The 26042-nt window shown below is 48.7% G+C and overlaps 1 protein-coding gene across 3 annotated transcripts in view; it reads right to left on the reverse strand.

The window, feature by feature from the left end:
* MPZL1 (myelin protein zero like 1) overlaps positions 1 to 26042 on the reverse strand; it is a 54351-nt gene that overhangs the window by 3143 nt on the left and 25166 nt on the right. The window contains exons 1-6 of one of the 3 annotated variants that reach the window (XR_004383305.1): positions 18717 to 18926; positions 14077 to 14243; positions 10217 to 10430; positions 9386 to 9518; positions 8117 to 8214; positions 6852 to 6955 (exon numbers count right to left, since the gene is read on the reverse strand). Coding sequence is in view for 2 of the 3 variants with exons in the window: in XM_032863062.1 (XP_032718953.1) it covers positions 9386 to 9518; positions 10217 to 10430; positions 14077 to 14243; positions 18717 to 18897 (695 nt within the window). In the remaining variant the exon portion in view is untranslated. Of the gene's footprint in view, positions 1 to 6851; positions 6956 to 8116; positions 8215 to 9385; positions 9519 to 10216; positions 10431 to 14076; positions 14244 to 18716; positions 18927 to 26042 lie in introns of those variants that run through there. The other 2 variants (XM_032863061.1, XM_032863062.1) reach the window with 2 other exon arrangements.

Here is a 26042-nt window from a genome sequence, read left to right on the forward strand (position 1 = left end):
CTCGGCCACAGGGCACGAACTGGGTCACTGCGTCCCCGCATCCCGGCCGCGGGGCACGAACTGGGTCACTGTGTCCCCGCGTCTCCGCCGCGGGGCACGAACTGGGTCACTGCGTCCCTGCATCTCGGCCACAGAGCACGAACTGGGTCACTGTGTCCCCGCGTCCCGGTCGCGGGGCACGAACTGGGTCACTATGTCCCCGCGTCTCCGCCGCGGGGCATGAACTGGGTCACTGCGTCCCCGCGCCCCACCGATGCCTGCGTCCAGCACACAGAACATTAACCGCCTCCAGCACGGGGGTCAGGAAAGATGCCCACAAGACTGATTTTAGACTCAGCTTCCCCTTTGCAGTGTTTCACTTGTCATCCCCGACGCCGGATACTCGAAGCAGCGCCCACCTCACGCCCTTCCTGACCAGGCTGCCGGCTCGCCCTCTGCTGAGCACCCCAGCCTGCGTGTGCTGCTCGCCCTCCACCCGCTCAGGAAAGGACCCGGACGGGAAGAGCCATCAGGGCGCGCCCGCTCCCCGTGGGACTCAGAGAAGCCTTCGGGCGAACTTCTAGGGAAGGTTTTCCTCATGACAAAAACCGCATGGGAGGCGAGTTGGCTCTTCTCCACGGGAGACACCACGGCAGCCATCTGGAAGCTACGGGAAGGAGCCCAAGAACAAGACAATATGCAGAGACTGAAAGAGTACAGTGGGTCGGGGCGTCTGAGGGGCTCAGTCTTTAAGCGTCTGCCCTTGGCTTGGGTCATGATCCTGGGACCCCAGGATCGAGCCCGGCATTGGGCTCCCTGCTCGGCGGGGAGCCTGCTTCTCCTTCTCCCACTCCCCTGGCTTGTGTTCCCTCTCTCGCTGTGTCAGTCTCTGTCGAATAAATAAACAGAATCTTAAAAAAAAAGAATATGGTGGAAAGAACTATGTTGTTGATGACACTGTGGGGCCACTGAACTAAAGAACACAGAAGTACCTTCCTCGGCACCCCTTGTGAATCAATAAGCCTCTGACTATTAAAGCTACTCAAGCCTTCCAACTATAACAGAAATAGTGACCAGAGCAAGACGAATGAAACAGCAACTTAACGTCTTGGTTGGGGGTTACGTCTCATCTTTTGTAAATTTCCTCCTTAGGTTCTCCTGCTCCTTCTCTTCTGATAAAATAGCATGGACGTATTTATTCCTCCCAGTAGTAACTACGAATGCTACCAGGTTCTCAGATGGTGCCTACAGGTAGGAAACGGAAGGTTTTGGTGATCAGGGAACATGTCATGATAAAATCCCAGAAGAAAGTGCAAAGGGATACTTTGCACATATTCCTACCCACGCCCCCACTTCACCGGTCTGACTGTCAGCGTGCGGGGCAACCGCCTACCCAGTCCTTATAAGGCACAGAGCACCACAGGCCCTTATAACTAAAAAGAGAAAAGTGAGAAGATTGACTTGCCCCAACCCATCATTTCAGAGATGAGGAACAGATGCTGAGATGAAATAATTCTCCCCACGTTACCACCACCACTGGCTGGACCCAAGTCAGTGCCAGTCTGTAACACATCACTAATTTTTTTTTTTAATAATTTATTTATTCGACAGAGACTGACACAGCGAGAGAGGGAACACAAGCAGGGGGAGTGGGAGAGGGAGAAGCAGGTTTCTCGCTGAGCAGGGAGCTCGATGCGGGGCTCGATCCCAGGACCCTGGGTCATGACCTGAGCTGAAGCAGATGCTTAGTGACTGAGCCCCCCTGGCGCCCCATACACCACTAATTCTTAACACACTACCTTGGAGTTCATCTGAATATGAAGATCTCCTCAAGGATGTTTGCCGGGGTATTCAAGAAGCAAAAACTAAACAACCCCCCCCAAATATTCATTAGGATTAAACAAAAATTCAGGACATCACAGAAAAGCCTAAAAATGATCCCAATAATCCAGGAGACCCTAAGGTTTTGGCGGGCAGGGTCTGGGTGCCAGTCATCTGCCCGCTCAGCCTATGCGGCCTGCAGGCAAGCACCCACGCCTGTGGAACGGCTCACGCCGGGACAGACGACCGACCCCTAAGAGAACCCTGAAGTTTGGCTGCGTTCAACTTATAAAGGATGATTAATCTAGGGCGCCGGGTGGCTCAGGAGGTTCAGCATCTGCTCGGCTCAGGTCATGATCCCTGCGTCCTGGGATCAAGTCCTGCATTGGGCTCCCTGCTCGGTGGGGAGCCTGCTTCTCCCTCTCCAATTCGCCCTGCTTGTGCTCTGTCAAATAAACAAACTTAAAACAAAAAGTAATTAATCTCATAAATTCCCTAATAAGATGAACATACCAGGTCAAGTACGTTTTCCCTAAACTGGGAAGATCTTTGCAGCCTCCATCTGAACAAGCTGAGGGAGAGTGTATGTCACAAGGGTTCTGGCGAAAACAACTTCCATCAAACACTCCGATGCTCGGCGAGGCATCGCTCTGGAACCTGAAGATGGCACTTGAGTGATGGTGAATGAAAGCACATGCCGGGGGCGCCCGGGGCTGGGGGGTGCGGGGGCACAGGGCTCAGTCAGGTAAGCATCACGTTTGATTTCGGGATTGTGAGATCGAGCCCTGCGTTGGGCTCCACGCTCAGAGGGGAGTCTGGCTGGAGACTCTCTCTCTCTCTGCCCCTCCCCCCTGCTCTCTCTCTCTAAAAGGAACAAATAAATCTTTAGGGAAAAAAAGCACAGACTAGGATCACCTGTTAATGCTCTATGGCACTTGGGAACTTTATGGTGTGAAGGAAGCGAACATTTTTGCTTTCGGAAAACAGTCCCTGTTGTGAGTTGACATGGCCACGAGATGCAACGCCAAACAAAACAAAAGCTAGAAGAGATCTGTGAGGAAATCACATGATCTATGTCTAAGCCTGGCCCTAACTGGCAGAGGATGTGTAAGTTCCAGAAACAGGTAAGGCAGAAACTAGTTTGAACAAGTACAACTGCAAAATAAAAGGTACAGTATGACTTGATAAAAATAAGTGAGTCAGACAAAGGGTACTCAGGTACATGCCACCTGAACAGAAACCCTGATTTGCAGTCTGATGGGGACAGAAGAGGCCTTCAGGGCTTTGCCCTGGGCACAAAGGAAATCACCCAGGAATCAACTGTGAGGAATGCCCCAATTCTGCTCCCAAAGCTAGTCTGCTGTTACCTTGCAGATGCTGAAAAATGACCATATAGGTCGACACCGTGGTTGGATTATTTCTCACCAACTTCGGCCTGGGCAGAACCCTGGGGGCTGACTTGCAAGAAGGGAGGTAGTCTCTGACTCAGGGGCAGCAGGCACGGGAGGGGGAGGTGTTGGCCCTCCAAACATGGTGGGCAAGTTTGCCTATAGAGCAAGGAGCCCTCGTGTCTCCTTTCTCTGCTCCGCTCCCAGCAGGGACTTCCTTCTGGAGAAGGTGATGAACCCAAGAAGAGAAGACTCCCAGCAGCGGGTTCAGAGGTCCCCGGTGGAAGACAAGCAGCACCTTATACCCACAGGGAAGCCCATGACCCAGGAAGCTCTGTCCCTACACAAGCAGCTTCGGGTCAGATCTGAGCACCTTCACTATCAATGGGTAACCAGGGGTGACTAAGCGTTTGAGTAAAGCTTCTAACATCAAAGAAACGATAAGAGAAAAAGGTAACTGAAAAGAAACAGCAAAATCAAGTGACAGAAGAAAACATTTAAAAAAAAAATCACATAAAATATATGAAAAAATGGTATGTGCAGAGAGAAGAAAATGCATCCATGAAAACAAGTACAGGATGTTATAGCGAGAGAGTAAGAAAAAGCTTTTGAAAATTATTAAGAAAGGGGCACCTGCATGGCTCAGTCAGTTAAGTGTCTGCCTCCAGCTCAGGTCATGATCCCAGGGGCCTGGAAATGAGCCCTGAGTTGGGCTCCAGGGAGCCTGCTTCTCCCTCTCCTCCTCCCCTGTTCTCTCTCAAATGAGTAAATAAAATTTTTGAAATACATACATACATACATGCGTACTTAGAAAACTGCAAATAAAAAACAAGGCAAATACTGACTCCATGAAAAATGAAAAACTATAAAAGGAAGCAAATATATGTGGTACAATGGTGGGGAAAAAAAGGTACACACAACTCTGAAATATATCTAAATACAGTGACATAACCACATCGGGAAGAGGCCTGTGTGTATGTATGTGTACAGAATGTGTGTTAGGAAAAAAGACTGGGAGAAAAAGAAATGTATATTTTCATTTTCCATAGTATGGAGTCAGTAGGTAATATCTAAAAGTGAAGAATCTAGAAGTAGTAATATAATAAAGTTGTTTAGAAACATGAAGATAAATACCAGAAGAAATAAAAGAATGGAAAGCATTCGGCTGTTATGTAATTTTTTTCCTTATTCTCTTCTCTTTCCTTCCCTTTTCTGACTCTAGACAGATGTGGCCCATCTCCTCTGGTGAACCCTTCTTTTCATGCTTCATTTTGGGTAGTTTCTATTGCTGTCTTCAAGCTTTCTGATCTTTTCTTCTTCGGGTTATGCCATCAAATGCTGCTGCTGTTGTTCACGCCCCACCCCCCACCCCGTTTTGGTCTTTTTTATATTTGTTTCATTATGTCAAGGTTTCCTTTACATCATTAAGGTTATTTCTAAGATTTTCATGCTTGTTTAAAAGTCCTGGTTCCATGTCCATTGTCTGTCATTTCTCGTTTTGTTTCTATTGATTGGCTTTTCTCCTGGTTATGTTATCTTCCTGCTTCTCTGTATGTGTGGTAATTTTTGATTGGTGCTAGACATCGTAAACTTTGCATTGCTGGGTGCTGGATTTTGTTGTATTCTTGTAAAGAGTGTTGGATTTTTGTTCTGGCATGCAGCGAAAATACTTTCACTTTAGTCTGATTCTTCAAAGGCCTCCTTTGAAGCTTTGTTACGGTGGGCCCACGGTGTCCACATGCTGGTGCTGCACTAGCTCTACTACTAAGGCATGACCAATTGTGAGGCCTGCAACCAAAGCTCTGTGTAACACCAGGTCTCTGCATTCTGGCCTTTAGGAACACAAACAATTCCCGGCCCTGACTGGTATCATAAAATCTGCTGCTTTTCGAGTGGCTTTCTCTGACTGGAGGGTGTTTTCTCCCATGCAAGCTAAAATCTCTACTCAGGAGAAGGCTCAACGGAGTCCCACCACTGCACATTTCTTTTTCTCTGTGGTTTCTTCTTCTCTGGTACTTTGCTTCATAAATCCTAGACACCTTGGCCTCCCCAAACACTGACTTCTGCTCCTCAACTCACTGAGACAACTGAATTCCGTTTTGCTTCCCCTCCCAGCCCTGCCGTCTGGGAACTGCCTCGAGGCAGTACGCTCAGAGAGTCACAGGGCTCCTCTTATTTGTGTCCTTTCTCTCAGGGATCACAGTACCACACTGAGCTGTTTCATTTTCCAATGTCCAAACACCATTCTGGTTTTTATTTCCTTGTTTGTTTTGAACAGGTAAGCAATGCCCACAGCACTTAAAGCAGAAGAAAAAGTTTCCAAGACTTCTTCAGATGTTATGCCGAACTCTCAAGCCTTTATTCATAACCCTATTCCCATCTGCAACCCAAATTAGTGAGCTGAAGTATCTGAGACATAGTATGTTCTCTGAGAGAGACAGACAGACTAGGAATTAGTCATGAGCCCTGATGCTATGAAATGACAGAGAATGTGCTAGAACCTGATTTCTAGGCCCAATTCTGTGAACTGCCGGGTGTGTGCTTTTAGGGAGTGACCATCACAGTGCCTCAGTAAGAGCTGTGGAATAAGAGCATGGAGGGGAGCCTGGGTGGCTCAGTGGGTTAAGCCTCGGCCTTCGGCTCGGGTCATGGTCTCAGGGTCCTGGGATCGAGCCCCACGTCGGGCTCTCTGCACAGCAGGGAGCCTGCTTCCCCCTCTCTCTCTGCCTGCCTCTGCCTACTTGTGCTCTCTTTCTCTGTTAAATAAAGAAATAAAAAAAAATCTTAAAAAAAAAAAAAAAGATGAGTGCTGTAAAATGTGTAAACCTGGCGATTCACAGACCTGTACCCCTGGGGATAAAAATACATTATATGTTTATTTTTTAAAAAATTAATTTTTAAAAAAAGCAAAAAAAAAAAAAAAAAGCATGAGTATCACCCTCCACAGAACACTGTCATTCTGTCCTTCAGTTCCCTTTAAATCCATCGGAGCTCCAAAACACCTCAGGGAAAAACTGGAATTGGCCAAATTCCTTAGAATGCTTTCTACCCCAGAAGGACAGAATTGGTCCTAAGCTCTGGAATTTCTGCCGTGCCGCAGTTAGAGTCCCAACAACACAGCCGAAACACATTCTCAAGCACGACACCAGGTCCCATGCTGAGTTCCAAATCACAGTTACTTCTCCTCTGTGCTTTCGACACGAAGTCCACATCCACGCTGCTCCCCGTTCATCGAGCTTAGCGGTTACTCAGACACATCTTCACTTTCAGATTCTTCTAGAGAACTCATACAAAAAAACAGTTCCCGTTTTATTTTCAATACCAAGAATATCACTTTTTCCTGCTAATTCCTTGTCTTGCAGGCGCCTCAACGCATAATTTAGTTCACTAGACTTGTTTCCTTAAGCAGTTAAGGAATTACATCTGACGAAGCCGTCCCCTAATGTCACCGGGCCGAGAGGAGCGGCATGACTAGTACAATCCAAATGGCGGAACCCTTTGCGGGCCGGATTCTTCCGCACGCCTTCCCGTGGCCCTCCTCAGCCAGCTCTTGCTTCCCCCTTCCCGGGCTGCTCTCTTTCCTGCCGCAGGGCTCAGTACTGTTTCCTGCACCAGGAAAGTGCCAGGGCGCAGAGTGGGGGGCAGAGCTGCAACCAGCCGTTACCTGGTGGGATCCGGAAGGCAGGCTCTTTACCAGACCCTCTGCGTCGGAGGGCGACTTCCGTGGAGCCTCCTTAAGTGGTGACGCGCTCTCTGACGTACTGCAGCTGGTGAGTTGGCAGTTTGGAGAACAAATGTAAAAAAAAAAAGAAAATAAAATAAATGGAAAAAATATATAGATAGGCAAGTGATGACAAGATGAAGCAGCAGATAAAACACAACACAGCAGAACGATGAGGGTCGAAATGGTCACAGACTCGAGGCTATTTCTCATCCCTGACACTACTTCTCTCAAGTCGATGAACCCACTGTGTGTGCACAGAATCCAGCATGGTGCAACCTCTTGGCCCCACACTGCAATCACCCTGCTGAGGGGGCTCCAGCTCTCGGGGTCACTTATGCTTCCGCTGCTCTGTGTCTTCCCTCTGCGATCATCCCCCTCGGCGAGCAAGCCAAGCTTCCTGTCACTGGCCCAAGGCAGACCTCTGGTGAGTGTGCTCCAGAAGTCACAGACCCGCACCCAGGCGCATCTCCTTCCTTCTGCCCCGTAGCTCCCCAGACTCAGTTTCCCCACGAAGGCTGCAGCCCAACCAAAGAGAACCCAGGAGGTCACGAACACTAAGAAACTGGTATGTCACATCACACAGGCTGAACTTGGTCAGGCCTCTGGGGGTCTTTCAGAATAAGCATTACCTCATAAATAAAGGCAGAGTGACTGCAGGAGGAAACTCATTAGGGATTCTCTAATGGTACTTGTCAGAGCTTAAGTCCTTTATGATGCATTTTTTAAAGCAACTCTCAGGAGTGGGGAGGTGTGGGGTGGGGTGGGGGGGTGTCACATTCAAGTGTGGTTACTAAGACCAGAGCGACAATGTGCTCTGGGAATGGCGTCTTCTCCGAAACAGGACGCTCTGAGCTCTGACCCCAAACCAAAATGGTCTGGGGATCTGACACAAAAAGGGTCTCAATCACCAACACCACAATTCACATATGAAAGAACACTGACACGCACACGCACGCGCACACGCACACGCACTCCACACGAAGAACATACATACTCCGATGCACAAACCCTCTAGGAACCCTGACAACCCAGGTCCCGGGGATGGCACACTCGACAAGGGGCCTGTGCAAACACAGGACGCATCCGTGGACAAACTGTAGTAACTGCGGGGTCAGCTCAGAGCTAGTGGGTTAGCTGTCCACAAGGGCGAGGGGCGGAACGCACACACGTCATGTTAACAGCAACGGGCAGTGTGATTGGTTACCATGTGTCTAGTGGGAGTGGAAGAGGACCCCAGCCCTGCCACAGTCCCAGGGTGTCGTCTATGTCAGCTTTTCTTAGGAAGTGGCAGATGAGCAGGATCTGATCCCGGCACACCACGGCAGAAAAAGCAGGGGAGGAAAAAACCACAGTCAGAAGAAAAGCAGCATTCACGATGCCATGCAGGATTCTAAGGCACAGTTCTGCCCCCCTTCCGAGCCCCAAAGCAAGAGCTACAGACCCAGGCGTGTCACCACCCGCCGTTAGTCTCACGTTGAAAACCAGCCCTCTAGTTACAGGTCTTCGTAAAGCACTCACCATGCAAAGGGGAAGACAGAGTCAGCAGGACAGAGCATTCCAAGCAAACAAGATCTGAATTTGAACACTCAAACTTGTTAGAACACGGCACTCCTAAAGACCAGAGCAGCGGGGCCCAGGTTCCTACCATCCAGCAGCATGGGGGTCCGGGGCACGCCATCCTCTCGGAGCACAATCCCCGATTCAGGCTGTTGCCAGCAAGCCCGCGCACAGGGGGCCCGGCTCGCGCTGCTGCCTGAACCCGGCCTCTGCTCGGTCTTACCCCGGGAGTCCTACCTAGCGTGCGTGGGCTGGCCGGCCAGCTGGAGCCAGGGAGAAGTCCTTCAGTTAGACACGCACCCTCTGCTCCGAGGTACTCTCTTTCCGAAGCCATAAATAAGACAATCTACTTCTCTTTTTTGCTGGTACCCTCTGCTGTTCAGCTCTCACTAGCCCGGTTTCGAGGGTGCAGCCGTGCATTCGAGAATGAGCACAGCAGTAAAACCGCTCACGAAGCAGGAAGAGCGGGAAAACCCTCACGTCACGCGGCTGCGGCCGTCTACGCCCGTCTACGCCCGTCTACGCCGCGCTCTGGGACTAGCGTTTCATATTCACCTAACTGCAAAGGAGAGCCTCGTGAGACCGCTACCAGAGACTCAAACCACACTCAGAGCGGGAAAGGAACATGCGTGGTCTTGCAGTCCTAACTGTGGTCGGGGGGCTGCCGACGGCCGTGCCGATCGCCGGACCCAGGACGGGCCTTCTGGAGTGGGGCGGAGGCCACAGCCCGCGCTCACCCACAGGCCTCCGCGCTCTGCTGGCCCCTGCGGGACACACTCCCCCACTCCGATGTGAAAGCAAACAGTAGCTAATACTTCACCATTCTTTCTCCACAAAAAATTCACGTTTTTTAAATTCCTTTCCTCCCCCATCCTCTCCCCCACCCTGCCCCCGCCCCCGAAGCAGCGTTTCTTACCCAATATAATCCCGTTTAGAGTTTCTCCTTCTATAGAGGACAGCCAGGGTCATGCTGATGAGCAGAGTGAGACCCAGGACCACAGCAGTAACTATCCCCACCACCACCCAAACTGGAAACACGGGCAAGACCTCTGGAGAGAAAGAACAAAATCATTTTAAGGTACTTTGCTACCAAGAAAAGCAGCAGGATTTTATTAAATCAATAAGTGAGTGCTTTAGCGGCTTCCACGTCCTCTGTAGTGTCCGCATTACGAGCTCCTGGCGTCTGACTGACGACGTGCACACGCTCACGGGTGAAGGATGAGCTACAGAGCATAGCACGTCTGCCACACAACCCTCCCTCCTGATGCTCTAAAGCCAGAGAAATTCCAGGGCTGTGAATTTACCTCAATTTCCTCCCCAACAAAGCAGACTTTGTCTCAAAAGGAGACACCAGAACCTGCATTTCCTGCTTATTTTCCAAGAAAGGGAAGGAAAACACTGTCCTGCTTTTGCAAATGTGGAAACTCTCCCTCGAAGGACATGGAAGCCGTACTCACCTTCTTTCCCACTGCCCATCCCTTCCACCCACTGTGAGTTCGGTCTTACTTCCAATTAATACTGAAGAAGGACATTCCTGAATTTGGGGGAGCGGGCTCCAAGGATACAGATGGGGAACCTGGCTCAAGCAGCCGGAGAAGCAGGGACTCTCCGACCTCGCAGCCATAGGTACATGGGGACAGGGCACCTAACTGCAGACAAACATACTTGGAAATGTCACTCCTGCTCTTCAACTGAACCTGAGACAAAGGGGACTGTGTTACCACTGCCAAAACACTCAGGGAAGTACCTTTCTCTACGACATAGAGCCTAATGTGTCCCGGCTGGGCAACAATGTCAGGAGGGTTTTTGACGTCACAAATATAGGTGCCGTTGTGGATAAACTGCATATTTTCTATGTTGATGGACGCGTCTTTCTTGTCCAGGTCTCCAGCCCAGCTGGTCCTGTCCTTAAATGGTGGGTAATTCCCAGGATACACTTGCCCTTGGGAGTAGTGGAAAAACTGCAACCAGAAAAAAAAGACACATGAGCTCTCCTCACAGCAGGCACCCCATACTCCGTAACGGGCGAATACTTCATAGAGAAAGTCATACAACTCCATATGACAAGTGAGCTATGGGACAGAAGCCAGACCAGCGTTTAGAAAGCACAGGGATCGACCCTATTTCAGCTGAAGCCATAAACTCGGGTATTGTCTCAAATCTTCTCAATATGCCACCGGTGGAGTGATTACTGCCCATTCTTCATACATAAGGAAAAGGAGACTCAAAGAAGCCATCTGTTCAAGGTCACAGTGACAACAGGGGGTGGACCCAAAGTCAAAGTCAGGACCATCTGACCCTTCAGAGCCAGTGACCACACCATGATGGAGACTGTGAATCCAAAGGTTTCAGTCTGAACTCACAAAGTTTACCACTTAGTTCTAGAAAGCCCTGAAGCAGGTAAAGCCTAAATATCACAGAGCAGTTAGTTAATCTGACGGGCTTCTCCCTCTTACGTACTAGTTTCCCAGGGAAATGTTACAGGTGCACGAGAGGAAGCCCAGACACCCTGATGTCCTCACTTCTCTTTGAAGATCAGCCTTCAGCTAACTTTCCTCACACCTGCTTTTTAGCAAAGGAACTCATTTCTCAAAGAAACCCTGTCAAGCCCAGCACCTTGGAAGCTAGGTATGGTCTAGGGGCCGGGGGATCTCTCCTGATCCTGGGCTTCGATCCAAGCAGCTCTTTCTCCTTATTCCCTGGTGGGATGGGAGTGGGCCAGGGGAAACCTATAAAAACCAAAGCAACCAGCTCATCTTATTAAACATATTCTGATGCTTTTGAGTTAAAAGATCTTGTATCAACAGCTAAGCGTTCAGGAATTGCCTGTGATCAGGTTGGTGTGTAAGTATAAACTGATCAGCTAAATACGCTAATGAAAAACACAGCATGTTCTTCACAGTAAGTCTTGCGGACTTGCTTGAAGCCACTTGACAAGACTGTCTCGAGCATAAATGGAGCCAACTTTTTGAGAGAAAGTTATTACCACTGGGTGTCTTCCTGGTGAGGTTTTATTTCCCATGGACTGAACGATGCCCCTCACACCCACTCTTACTGAAGACTAAAACCCTCACAGGTTTGGACTCATTTGAGTAAACTGAGGTGTGCTAAATTTTGCATCTGTGGGAAGCATCTTTTGCACCGAGGCCATGTTCCCATGAAGACGCAGACCGCTTCCCCTGGTCGTCCGCACGACTCCTGCCCTCACTCACTCCTATGCAAACTCACCGAGAGTCACCCCCAGCTGTACCCAGTGAGTAAGTTATCTAACATCTGCACTCGTGGACTTGAACTCAGCCTGCCTTCCTTCTCTGGCATAACATCCAGGCCGTTTTCCTTTTTTATGAAAATCCCAGAAGACATAGGTCCACTTAAGGATTTGGAAGTCAGGTGTGATATATTCCAACCTGGAGCAACAGGTCTTGTTTTGGAGACTTAATTCAACAGTGAACATGTAGCTTTCCCGACATCGCATGTCGGGAAGTGAAGCCACTCAGGCTAAAGTTTTATTCCCGGGGCTCCAGTCATCTCTATACACACCGCCAGTTCCCAAAGGAGACCCTCAGGAGCTCATGATCTAGAGATAATGGACAGGCAGTCTGTTCTTTCAGGAAAGGCATCAAGGGGATATTTTTTGCACAAAGACTCTCCGTTTAAAAAAAAAAAAAAAAAAAAAAAAAGACACTCTCCACTTCCACAGATGACCAAATAGCAGCTTCTAGAGCTTCTAAACCATGCGTTCTCAACAGGGGTGACACCTCTCACCATGGGGGAGCAAATACTGGCTCTGAGGACAGAGAACAATAAGAAAAAAATCTTACTCTTTTTTACATATAAAACACAGATTTAACAGTGTATCTGTGGTCTTAAAATTTCATAGAAGGGGGACAGAAATTAGGAAAGCATATTTCAAAGACACTCCGTAGGAAGGGGATAATGAATAATAAGACTGAGAGACACAGCTTGAAGCAATCCCTAAAGCCTAGAGACAGTAAACATTATAATCAAATGTTTCCCTCGGGCCGCCTGGGTGGCTCAGTGGGTTAAGCCTCTGCCTTCGGCTCAGGTTATGATCCCAGGGTCCCAGGATCGAGCCCCACATCGGGCTCTCTGCTCAGCGGGGAGCTTGCTTCTTCCTCTCTCTCTCTGCCTGTCTGCCTACTTGTGATCTCTGCCTGTCAAATAAATAAATAAAATCTTTAAAAACAAAACAAACAAACAAAAAAAACAAATGTTTTCCTCTGAGTGAGGGGAGACATAATGGAAATAACAGAGCAACCAGAGGGCAAGAAAACAGGGTTTGAACAATTCCCGCCTGTATGGTGTGACATGGGGTAGGTCACGACCCTCTGAACAGTTTCCCATGCCCCCCAAGTCTGCAGTGGGAAACACACATGTTCCTCGAGAGGGTGAGGAGGCGATAAGAGGGGTGTGCGAGGGGCACAGCCTCCAGAGGGTGCTCAGGGATGTAACCCATCATCACGTAGAATTTAGCTTAGAGAGAAGCAGCAGACTCTGTCCCTGCTGAGTACTGACACCCTGAAAAGGGAGACCTGCTAGAGCATGTCCATGTGCAGATGGAACCACAGAAACAGGACAAACTGTGCACATTAGCCCCTCGGGAGCCAGACACGGTCCCAAGCACTTGACATGACAATCCTCTGCGACCCTCACAGCAGCCCCAGGGGGAGGGCTGCTCGTCCCCATCCTCCAGACATGAATCAGGGGGGCCGGAGTGCCGGGAGGGCTCAGTGGGTTAAGCATCTGCCTCCGGCTCAGGTCATGATCTCAGGGTCCTGGGATGGAGCCCCGCGGGGAGTCTGCTTCTCCCTCTGCCTCTGACCCTTCCCCTGCTTGTGCTCTCTTACATGCTCTCTCTCAAATAAATAAATAAATAAATAAAATGTTTTAAAAGTACATTAAGAAAAGAACCAGATGGTCCATCCACGTGGAATCACCACACTGCTTGGCCCACACTCGGCTACTGACAGACGAACCTTCCTGTCAGCTCTCTGGCACTCATCTCTGTTCGGCCGCTCACCTTAGTCTGAAATCCCCCCCGGGACCATTCCTACTCCCAATTATTCCAGAGTGAGAGCACACAACTCAGGACCCGCCGCACAGGAAGGCCCACGACTGCCGCGGAAGCAGACGGATTCTAAATAAAAACCCTCATACTTAAATCAGAAAGGAGAGAGAGAGAGAGTGTGTGTGTGTGTGTGTGTAAAACAGGAAGAGTTCAAAGAAATACAAATAAAAATGGGGCAAATGAAAGTTGAAATGGGGAGGATCAACCAGGATTGGTCAGCAGGGTCGACTGGAAGCTGCTCCATGGAAGAGAAATCCCATAAGGGGATGTGATGGAGGAGAACAGGGGCCGGTGAGCGGGGCGGGCCATCTGCGCAAGGCCAAGGAAAGAACTGCATTTCAAGGATGCCGCCCTTATTTCTTCCCGGAGAGCTTGAAGCAAGAGAAGGGCCCTGGAATCTGAGTGTCAACACAGTCCTTTGGGAAGCGAACCAGCCATCGGAAGAACGTACATTCACGACAGGACAGCAGGGGAGAAGCGGGGAGGGAGGCTCGGCAGGAGGACGTGAGCATGCCTACCGACACCGTGGTGTCGGTCCCCTCTGGCTGGAAGCTCCAGGAGACCGAGGTCGACGTGCCTGTGGTGTTAGCGGACTTGAACTTGCAAGTCAGCTTCCCTTGTGTCCCATTTGCCACGAAGATTTCCTTTGGCGTATACACCTCCAAGGCTGGCACGCCAGTGGCCACTGGAGAGAGAAGACCAAAGAGAGCCTGAGTCGGGCTTAGCGAACAGCACGTGCTGACCTATGAGGACAGACGCAAAGACCACGAGAATCACTCGATGTCTGCTGCACATCTGCGGCCGTCGTGTACTCCGCGCGTCTGGCAGAATGTCCCACCGCCAGGTACTGCCCACAAGCAGGGCAAACTGCTGACCGCCCAGGACTTTGTTCCTGCTTTTCAGCAAGAAGATATTTTCACTATTCAGCTATACCTAATGTCTATGTTTTCTTTCAAATTAACCAGACTTGGGGCGTCTGGGTGGCTCAGTGGGTGAAGCCTCTGCCTTCGGCTCAGGTCATGATCTCGGGGTCCTGGGATCGAGCCCGTCGGGCTCCATGATCAGCAGAGAGCCTGCTTCCTCCTCTCTCTCTCTGCCTGCCTCTCTGCCTACTTGTGATCTCTGTCAAATAAATAAAATTAAAAAAATATATATATGTATATATTATTAAATTAACCAGACTTTATTTCTTAGAGCAGTCTTAGGGTTACAGAAACGACGAGCAGGAAGCAGAGGGTTCCCATCTCTTCCCTCACTCCCTTGCCCCCTCCAAGTTTCCCTATTAGTAACATCTTTTGTTAGTGTAATACACTGGACCACTGATGAGTCAATATTGTTAACTAAATCCCACCCTTCATATTAAGGCTCACTCTGTGCTATCCCTATCGTGGGTTTTGACAACGGATCCACTATTACAGTCAAACACAGAATCATTCTACTGCCCTAAACTCCGTGTCCTGCCTGTTCACTCCTCTCCTCCCTGCCCCAAGCCCCTGGTAACCACTGATTTTTTCTACTGTTTCTTTGCCTTTGCCAGACCATTATGTGGTTGGAATCATAGAGCAAATGTAGCCTTTTCTTTTCTTTTTTAAAGGATTTATTTATTTGACAGACAGAGATCACAAGTAGGCAGAGAGGCAGGCAGAGAGAGAGGAGGAAGCAGGCTTCCCACTGAGCAGAGAGCCCGACGCGGGGCTCGATCCCAGGACCCCGAGATCATGACCTGAGCCGAAGGCAGCGGCTTAACCCACTGAGCCACCCAGGCGCCCCCAAATGTAGCCTTTTCAAATTAGCTGCTTTCACTTAGTAATATTTAAGTTTCTTCCATGTCATTTATAGCAAGAGAGCTCATTTCTTTTTATTGCTGAATAATGGATATTATTTATGGGTCTTCACCTCCTGAAGGACATCTTGGTTGCTTCCCTGATGGTCTATTTTTAATAATGTTGAGGGCATATTTTTTTCCACTTCTTTAAACAGTTCTACCTGTTAAATTTCAATTGCGATCACACTACTTTTCTCATCTTCTATATTTAATGTAATTCAAACTATTCTGGGTACGGTATCGCATCATTTAGAGCCATATTAAGAACACGTGGGTGGCTCAGTCATTAAGCACTAGACCGGAGCTCAGCTCAGGTCAGGGTCTCAGAATCTTGGGATCAAGCCCTCACTGGACCCCGCGATCAGTGGGGACTCTGCTTGAGATTGTTTTTGTCTCTCCCTCTGCCCCTCCCCTTCCCTGCACTATAATAAACAAATAAATCTTAAAAAAAAAAAAAAAAAAAAAAAGCCAGGGCCCCCTGTGTGGCCCAGAAGGTGAAGCATCTGCCTTCCGCGAGGCCCGAGCCAGCTGTGAAGAGCTTGCTTCTCCCTCTGCCCCTCCCTGTAGCCCTCCCCCCCACTGTGGACACGCGCTCTCTCTCCCTCTCCTGCAAAAATAAATAAATAAAATCTTAAAAAAAAAAAAAAGCCAAGTTTATTGTTTAACTGACCCTTTTTCCTTTAAGGGATTTAAGGCGAAAATATGCACAACACATTCTGCTTTCCTTAGTGAAACCGTATCTACTGCTAGTTTCTGCGCGCCATAGAAGAACCAGCTGCACACTCTGGGCCACATTTTCACTTCACCCACTGAGTTCATGCAGTTAGCCTAAGCCCAGAAATAGTCGTTAAAATGTCTATCGCTTATAATATAAAAATAGCTCCTTTTTTCAAATCTGTAAGCAGAGCCAACTGCAAGAATTTTAAGGATTGCTGCTAAAATAAAATAATCTTCACTCAAAAAAGACATGTTCATGGATCAAATGAAGGTTACAAAGAAAATAATTTAGCCTAAAAATGAAACCAATTAAAGCTAACATAGAAAAGATTATCTTCCAAATAAAGATATTTTTTAAGGACACAGTTTGGGAAAAATCCGTACCCGCTGTGTCCCGTTTCTTCTTCGAATGTAACAGGTGAGCACAACAGGGAAGGGCACTGTCTACCAGCCAGGCCTGACGATCATGCGCAGAACGTTTTCTTCCTGAGGTCTTAACCACGGGAGAACAAGTCCTCCCCCAGTCCTCCCAACCGTCTTCCAAATGTTTATTCTCAGGACACAATGGGCACTTTTGGCTATTCTCTTAAATAAACTGATAGCCACACTGCATCAAGCAGACTTTTTCTGCTAAGGAGGGTGGATTATTATTATAGAGAACAATGGATTATTATTTGTGGTCCAAACCTCAAAACAAGCCCTTCTTTCAAACAGGAAGCCAACAAAAGACGTTCCCTGCCATCGTGGGTAGGCAGGAAAGCACACCAAGGCATTGGAGTTCAAAATGAAGGACAAAGCACAAGGCCAGGCCATCGGACCAGGTTATCCCAGGAAGCGGCACTGGTTGATAGCCCTTACTTACGCTGCGCCATTTTGACTGGTTTCCTCCACAGTGGTGAGCGCTGCAAGGGAAGCCAATCTACAACGCCAATTAATAAAAGTCTCCTCAAGGGTTTTCTTTGGCCAGATCCCTGCCTCAAGGCTGGCTTGCAAAATCTGACACCTGAGAGGTTATTTAGAGATGGAACTGGGCCAAGGGTCTGAGTTTACAGTCACTGAATTTTGACCATAAAGACAAACCAAATCCCCAAGTGGCTTTTCGACAATCCAAGACAGACTTAATGATATCACTTGTTAATGAACAAGTGACTTAAAAAAAGGTCACTCTTTGGCTGATTAGGACAGGAAGCTCTTACAGCCAGGATTAGGAATTCCAACTCTGGCCAATCAGCAGTTCCAATAAAATAAAATAAAATGGCTCCATACAGACCTAGTTAACATCCTCTCATCCCTGGCTCACTCTTTCTCACCAGCACTACCCTTGCCCCAGCTCTTGGAGATCCCATTAGTCGTAAAATGAACCTTCCAAAGCCCCAGCCTCTTTGTTTATCTTCTCTTTCCCTGTGATCTTATCCTCAGGCCTATCACAGCCGCTCATTCCCACATCCTTCCCTAGGCCAGGGCTTTGGCCCTGTTGAAAACCGGGCTGCCCTGCTCCCTGCTCAGGGGCTGTCCCCTGCAGAACAGGGTGTTTAGCACTGACCCTGACCTCTACTAGATGTCAGTGGCATCCTCTCCCCTTCTAGCCGTGGCAATCAAAAAATGTCCCCAGACTCTGAAACAGCTTCTCGGGGCCAAACTACCCATAGCTGAGAACCACGGCCCCAGACCCTATTATTAATACGAGCACACCCTCCACAATCTCATGCTTCTCTACTCTCTGACTCCACCTCCTGTCTTTCCAGGGCACGTCCCCCAAGACCCTGACTTTGCCAATCCTTCAGCTGCAGCAGAACCTAAAGATCCATTGACCCTCCAGTCTCTTTATGGTCTCTCATGCTCAGCACGTCGTTTTATCCTACTCAGACTGGTTCCCAGGCATATGACTGGACCCATCCCCTGACTCTCTCCCCTCTGTGCATTCAACCCAATCCTGTACCTGCCCCCCACCCCCCGTATCTCCACCGAGACAGTGGAACACAGACGGAGAAAAGGACACAATCCCACAGGCTGGTTTCACCTGAAACTCATGACCACTAACTTAAAAGGGGGCTCTTAATGCTGTCCAGCAATCCTTCCCCATTTCCCTAGTCCATCTACTTTGCCACTTTCACATCTTCCTCTCTAACCTCGACTCTCCCCCGAACACCGTGCTTCCTATTTCACTGAGAAAGCAGAAGCAAGCAGCAGAGAACTTCCCCAGTCCCCACAGGAAACCTCTGTGCTCCTCTCCAGGGCCGGCCCCTCTACATGGGACCTCTTCTCTGGCCTAACTAAGGATGGCAGTCAGCAACTCTTCCTCTTCCTCCGGAATGTTCACTCTCCTGAGTCACCGCCAACAGCCACATACACACCCACATCTATATTTACATCCCAGCTGTACGGGAAAAAACCTTGACCCTGCATCTCCCCACCGTGATGGCTGTTTCGTTCTCTTCTATTTTACAGATCTTCAAAGAATGGTCCATATTTACTGTGCCCAAGGTCTCTCCTCCCATATTCTCTTGAATAAACCCAACCCAGGCTTTTATTCTCAGTCCCCCACTGAAGCTCTTCTTGTCAAAGAATCCGATGATTCCATGCGTCTAAATCAACAGTCAGTTCTCAGTCCTCGACATGGCACACAGTTGATGGATTCCCACCTGGAACAACTGTTCTTTCTCAGTTTGACCTCTGAGATGCCACTTGTTGGTTCTCGTATCTCACTGCCTGCTCCTTTTTGGCTCTCCTGACCTCCGTAGTCGGAGAGTTCCAGACCCTCCTGCTGACCCCTTATCTCTTCTCTTGATGACCTCATCTAGTCTTAAGGCTGTAATTATCCCCTAAATGCTGCACGCACCCGTACACACACACACACACACACACACACACACACACACACAATGTCCATCAACAGCCTCACTTGGCTCTAACTGGCATCTCAAACTTAGTATGTGCGGACCGACTTCCTGACTCCCGCTCTCAAACCCACTGCTCCGCAGCCCCTTCCAGCTCAGTAAGCGGCGATGCCAGCCTTCCAGTGGCTGAGGCTTCCTGACACTGCGCTTTCTCACACTCGCCTCCATGCTGTCACCAAACACCCTGTGTCTACTTAGAAACATCTCTCAAGGGGCTGCTGGGTGGCTCCGTTGTTGGGCGTCTCCCTTCATCTCAGGTCATGATCCCAGGTTCCTGGGATCGAGCCCTGCATCTGGCTCCCTGCTCGGCAGGAAGCCTGCTTCTCCCTCTCCCACTACTCCTAATTGTGTTCCCTTTCACTCTTTGTCAAATAAATAAAATAAAATAAAATAAATCTCTCCGAAGTGCTCTGTCCTTGCGTCTCCCAGCGCCACTGTCCTGGTTCCAGCTGGGGTGTCCAGGCGGCTTCCCAAACTGGTGCCTCCGCCCCACCTCCGCCCAGCTTGCTGCAGCCAGTCCCCGGGGGGCTGCGCAGATCTTGTAAAATACGTATCGGATCATATCACTGCTCTGCCCAAGACACTCCACGGTTCTCCGCGTGAGCCAGCATTGGTCGGAAGCCCTCACAGGCCCCCGAAGCCCCATGAGTGTGAACTCCCGGCCACTGCTCAGGCCGTCCCGCCCAGGCTTCTCCCTCGGCTGAGCTGCAGCAGCCGCCCTGGTCATGTTGTGGCCCCTTGGCCTGTGAGCGCCCCCAAGGACAGAGAGATGGGAGGGAACCCGGGAAGCTGTGGGGCCAGGAGAGGCCAGGGCAGAGCCGGAGGCGGTGGGGAGGCCGCGCCAGGCGCTCTGCCCAGGGCTCCTGGGGAGGACCTTCAGTGGGTCCCCACGCTTGCAGAGCCGCGGTTAGCCACGGGCTCCGCCCCGCCCGCGACCAGCGGGAACGTGAGAAGGATGCTGCTCCTGGTGGGCCGAGGCTGGCACCGCGGGGGTGAAGGGCAGGTTTCACTGTCACAGGGCAGCCCACACCGCTCCTGCAAGGCCCAAGTTCAGCGGTTTCTGAAACAACCGGGCACGGTGTGCTCTGTGCACACTCTCCCCAACCCCCGTCCCCAGAAGTGCTGTAAATACACAGTAAAATCACCCCAGAACTCAGAGGGCCTGTCTTCACAGTCATGAAAGAGAGTCCGCTAGAACGGCTAGAAATGCAAATGGAAAGCACACTGAGATGAGGGGAAACTACTGCTGTAAACCCATCGCTCCTCGCCACTGTGGACTGGGTCCCAGCCTGCGCGAGACAGTAAATAGGGCTCGTTTAGGCCGAAGAGTTAGGTTCACGGCAAACATTGCCGTGAGAACTTTAAAGCTTTAATTCAAAAGTTCAGATGGGGAAAGTCTCCTCTTAAATCCTGGAAAAACCAACTGCCTCAGGAATAAGAACACGGAAGGGAAACGAAACGAAGTAAAAGGTTAAGTGAGGTCTGCCGTTTTCCCACCCGCCAACTTCGGATTCTGAGTTACATATTAACTTACATGCAAGTTTCAAAACGGTAACCGGCGCTGAGCTTACTTTCTTCCTGGGGGGAAGGAATCCTGCTAAGCTACACTTGCCTTCAAAGGGCAAGACATTGGACCAAGGACAACCCTTCTCCTGGGAGATTAATTCAAATGAAAAAAGCCTGAAAAATCATCTGATGAGGAATCAAAGAGTTTGCAAAATCAACTCACCAGGAGTCATTTCTACAGTAATCAATTATGAGACCCACCATTTTGTTATTCTTCTATTTCAGAGGGAGAACCACAACAGTTGAGGAAAAAAACCAAAACAACAAAACAGCATCACTGCAATCACAAAGAAAAAGCCAATTCAAGAATAGTTTGGCCAAGAGTCTATATTTTGACATGATCTATTTCTTTTTTTTTTTTTAATTATTTATTTGACAGAGGGGGTGGAAAGAGAGCACAAGCAGGGGGAGTGGCAGGCACAGTGCCCCTATAGAGCAGAGGTCCAGGAATCATGACCTGAGCCAAAGGCAGGCGCTTAACCCACCCAGGAACGCTGACAGGATCTATTTCAGTATTCTGAATGACTGAAGTAACGCAAGGTCAATAATGCCTCCTCATTAACACGCCAAATGGTCTTATGCCGAGTGAATTCAAATTCTCATACCATGAAATCATTTGAAATACACGGGAATAGCATTATTATGAATGAATACACACTTTCAAAGCCTAGACAGGGACCCTGAAACTTAACGATGGAAGCAGCTCCTTGTCGTTATCACTACGGGTCCATCTGTAGTGCCCTGCTTTGTAAAAACCTCGCCCTTTCAACAATCCCCACTGTTTTTCCTTGAAACTGAAATAAGGCTTTTGTTTTGAAAATTTTTGGAAACACTTTGATGTTACCAGTTTATTCTCCTGCCTAAAAGAGTACAATCAAGCAGTTTATTTAAAAAGCTTTCTGGCCTATCTCTTGTTGGCTATTTGCACACAGTGTTAATCTGATATCATAATATCTCCTAACACAAGCATAAATATGACCTTTTAAAACATACTGAAAGAGAAAAACAAAAGAACATGAAACACAATTCAGATGGGGGTTCTAAGTGGAAGAGGGTGGAGGGGACAGGATGAAAAAGGCACACGCTGTTGGTAACGTTCGATTTCCTAGGGTAGGTAGTGAGGGCATGGAAACGCGTTTTAATGTTAGCTCCGTTAGCTCCTCAGGGGCGCCTGGGTGGCACAGTTGTTGAGTGTCTGCCTTTGGCTCAGGTCACCATCCCAGGTGGGATCTGGCCTTGCGTCATGCTCTCCACTTCTCCCTCTCCCACTCCCCCTCCTTGTGTTCCCTCTCCTGCTGCCTCTCTCAGTCAAATAAATAAACAAAATCTTAAAAAAACACACACACACCAAAAACATTAGCTTTGTAAACTGAAAACACACACGTACACTCCTCTGTATTTACTTTTTCATAACAAAAATTGTCTTTTTTAAAGAAAGGAAGACAACAGTAAGCTAGTAAGAGATTTACTTTTTAAATTCCAGAATGTGGGGGCGCCTGGGTGGCTCTGTTGAGCGTATGCCTTCAGCTCAGGTCATGATCCCAGATTCCTGGGATGAAGTCCCATGTTGGGCTCCCTGCTCAGTGGGGAGCCTGTGTCTCCGTCCACCTGCTGCTCCCCCTGCTTGTGCTCTCTTCCTCCCTCTCTCTTGCAAATAAATAAAATCTTTTTTTTTTAAGATTTTTTTTTTTATTCATTTGAAAGACAGAGAGTGTACAAGCAGGGGTAGGGCAGAGAGAGAGAAAGAAGCAGACTCCGCACTAAGCAGAGAGCCCGATGTGGGGCTCCATCCCAGGACCCTGAGATCATGACCTGAGCCAAAGACAGATGCCCAACCATCTGAGCCACCCAGACGCCCCATAAATAAATAAAATCTTTTTTTTAAAAAAGCGTTTCACGTGTCAGGAACACACTCCTCTACACTCTGTCTGCAGTTATGCTCCAGGCCTCAATCTAAAAGTGACTTCCTGCCAGTGCTTGCCCACACTCTGCGCCCTGTGCTCCTGGCATCCGGCCCGGCCGGGCCCTGCGACGACCCTCACATATCTGCTGGAGCGACTGGCTGTCTGTAGCCAGGAGAGAAGGGACTGCGTCCACCTGGTTCATCATCATGTTCTTGTCCCCTCACAAATGCCTGTGTTAAGGTGTTCAACAAACGTTTGTTTGAAAAAGGAAGGAAGGAAGGACAGAGAGAGAGAATAATTAAACATACCAACTAAACCAGCCACAGAAAGCATACTCGCTGCACAACAAATGCCCTGAGGGTAAGGCCCCAGTGTTCGCAGGGTTGCTCGGGGCCAGGTTAGGACGCTGAGGGCGATCTGGAGGAAGCTTACATAGGGTTCAAGAGTCTTCTTCCAATCTAGATGAGGGAATCCCAAAGGAGACTCATCTTTTGAAATGTTCAAAAAGAAAGGGGTATGTATTACTTTAAGACCCCAAATAGACAAAGCAACCTTGAAAAAGAAAAACAAAACTGAAGGCATCACAATTCCGGACTTCAAGTTACACGACAGAGCTGCAGTGATCAAACCAGCATGGTAGCAACACAGAAACACATGGATCAATGGAACAGAGCAGAGAGCTCAGAACAAAACCCCACAATCACGTGGCCAATTAACGCACAACAGGGGGGGAAGAATATGCGATGGGAAAAAGTCTCTTCAACAAATAGTGTTGGGAAAACTGGGTCAGCTGCATGCAAAATGAAATGAGACCACTTCTCACACCACACACAAAAATAAACTCAAAATGGGTTAAGGACCTAAATGTAAGACCTGAAACCCTAAAAAATCCTAGAAGGAGCACAGGCAGTAATTTCTCTGACATCAGCTGTAACAACATCTTTCTAGATATGTCTCCTAAGGCAATGGGAACAAAAGTAACAATAAACTATTGAAACTACATCAAAATAAAAACCTTTTGCACAGCAAAGGAAACAAGCAACAAAACTAAAAGACAACCTACTGAGTGTCATTTGCAAATGACATGTCTGATAAAGGGTTAGTGTCCAAAATATATAAAGAACTGTAACAAGAACACCACAAAGAAACCCCACAAACAATCCGATTAAAAATGGACAGAAGAGGGGCACCTGGGTGGCTCAGTGGGTTAAAGCCTTATCTGCCTTCGGCTCAGGTCATGGTCCCAGGGTCCTGGGATCGAGCCCTGCTTGGGCTCTCTGATCAGCGGGGAACCTGCTTCCCCCTCTCTCTCTGCCTGTTTCTCTGCCTACTTGTGATCTCTGTCAAATTAAAAACAAAAAACAAAAAACAAAAAAACCAAAACGGATAGGACATCTCTTCAAAGAAGATCTCCAGATGGCCAACAGACACATGAAAAAGATGCCCCACATCACTCATCATCAGCGAAATGCAAATCAAAACTACCAATGAGATATCACCTCACACTTGTCAGAAAGGTTAAAATAAAAAAAAAAAAAAAGGAAGAAAGAAACAAGTGTTGGTGAGGATGTGGAGAAAGGGGAACCCTCGGGCACTGCTGGTGGGAAGGTAAACTGGTGTGACCCTGTGGGAAACAGTATGGAGGCTCCTCAAAAAGGTTGAACACTGAACTATCTATCATATATTCCAGTAACTCCATTACTGGGTATTTACCTCAAAAAAATTCAGAGGGGGCGGCGCCTGGGTGGCTCAGTGGTTAAAGCCTCTGCCTTCGGCTCAGGTCATGATCCCAGGGTCCTGGGATCGAGCCTCACATCGGGCTCTCTGCTCAGCAGGGAGCCTGCCTCCTCCTTCTCTTCCTCCTCCTCCTCTCTCTCTGCCTGCCTCTCTGCCTACTTGTGATCTGTCTGTCAAATAAATAAAAATCTTTAAAAAAAAAAATTCAGAGGGATACATGCTCCCCTGTGTTTACTGTAGCATTACTTACAATAGCCACATTATGGAAGCAACCTAAGTGTCCATCAGTAGATGAAGGGATAAAGAAGATGTAGTATGTATACTACAATGGAGTATTACTTGGCCATAAAAAAGAATGAAATCTTGCCCTTTCTAAAACATGACTACATCTAGAGAGTATTATGCTAAGTAAAATAAGCCAGTGAGAGAAAGACTATGACTTCACTCACAGGTGGAATTTAAGAACCAAAGCAAACCAATGAGGAGGAAAAGAGAGACCAACCAAGAAACAGACGGTTAGTTGCAGAGAACAGACTGACGGCCACCAGAGGGCCGGAGGGTGAGGGGACAGGTGAGGGCTAGGAGTGCACTCACCACGGTGGTGCTGAGCAGTGTGCAGAGCTGCCGAGTCGCTGTGTTATAACCCTGAAACTAACTAACGCCGGATGTTAAGCATACGGAATTAAAACCAAACTAACAAACAACCTTTATCTTGGAGAAAATGATGATAGAAGAAGGTCTGTGCACTTTCACGAATACACAGGATTACTGAGCTCCCCTCAGAGCCACTCCTTCCACTCACAGGCAATGTCCAGCTGGCCACACCTCTATCTTTAACCTCTTCTGCACCGACCAAGGTCTTTCTGTTTCTCAAATGCGAGGCATTCAAAAGGTCCTGAATCAGGCCAGTCATTAACTAATCACATGACTCCCTAAAGCCCTAGTATTTCTCCTCTGCCTCCTCTATGTATGGACTGCTCGTCCTTCTTTCCGGCTGCCGCTGGTCTGCTGTCCGTCAGCGACTCATTCTTTCCAACCACACAGGGGCTCAGCCTCTGCCCTGGAAGGACTGACCGCCTCCCGGAGAAGAGTGAACAAGTATCTGCAGGCTGTGGCCGGGGCCTGGTGCTGGCCCCCCAGGCTGTGCCAGTCCCAGTGCAGACTTGGCATAGCGCAGGGCCTCCATCAAAGGCCAAAACGGAGCGTCCGGGCGGCTGTCAGTGAAGCCACTGCCTTTGGCTCAGGTCACGATCTTCGAGTCCCAGGACGGAGTCCTGCGTCAGGCTCCCCGCTCAGAGGGAAGCCCTCTCCCTGCTTCTCCCTCACCTTCTCCCTCTGCCTGCCGCTCCCCTACTTGTGGTCTCTGTCAAAAAAATAAATAAATCTTTTTAAAAAATTTTTTAAATTAATTTTTAAAAGGCCAAAATGTCCAGTCAAGCAATCAACACAAACGCCGTGACCCTAACCCGAACTGCGTCCTCCACATCAGGTGTCCCAGCTTTCTCAGTTCTTAGCAAACGGATAAAAGTGAAAAACCAGATCATGTCACCTCTGATAGATTCTAGTGGACTAAAGTGCTCCGTGTAAAGGACACGCAGAAGCCTCTGGGGGGCCCATCTTATGGTGAAAAAATAACACTCTCACGTAGTTTGTATCTCTCGTGTGCTGAAACGGCTTATATAATTTCATGCAAACAGGAGACCACTGTACTTAAATCTATCTTTCTGAGCGCTCAAATCTTCTCGGAAGGTCTACATTATGTTAGAAGATACCTGAACCACGATTTAATCCAAATCAGAAAAAAAAAAACCAACCCCACAAAATACTAGAGCCAACAA

Source organism: Lontra canadensis, unplaced genomic scaffold (genome assembly GCF_010015895.1).
Source record: "Lontra canadensis isolate GAN:19392208 unplaced genomic scaffold, GSC_riverotter_1.0 scaffold24, whole genome shotgun sequence".
Taxonomy (NCBI): domain Eukaryota; kingdom Metazoa; phylum Chordata; class Mammalia; order Carnivora; family Mustelidae; genus Lontra; species Lontra canadensis.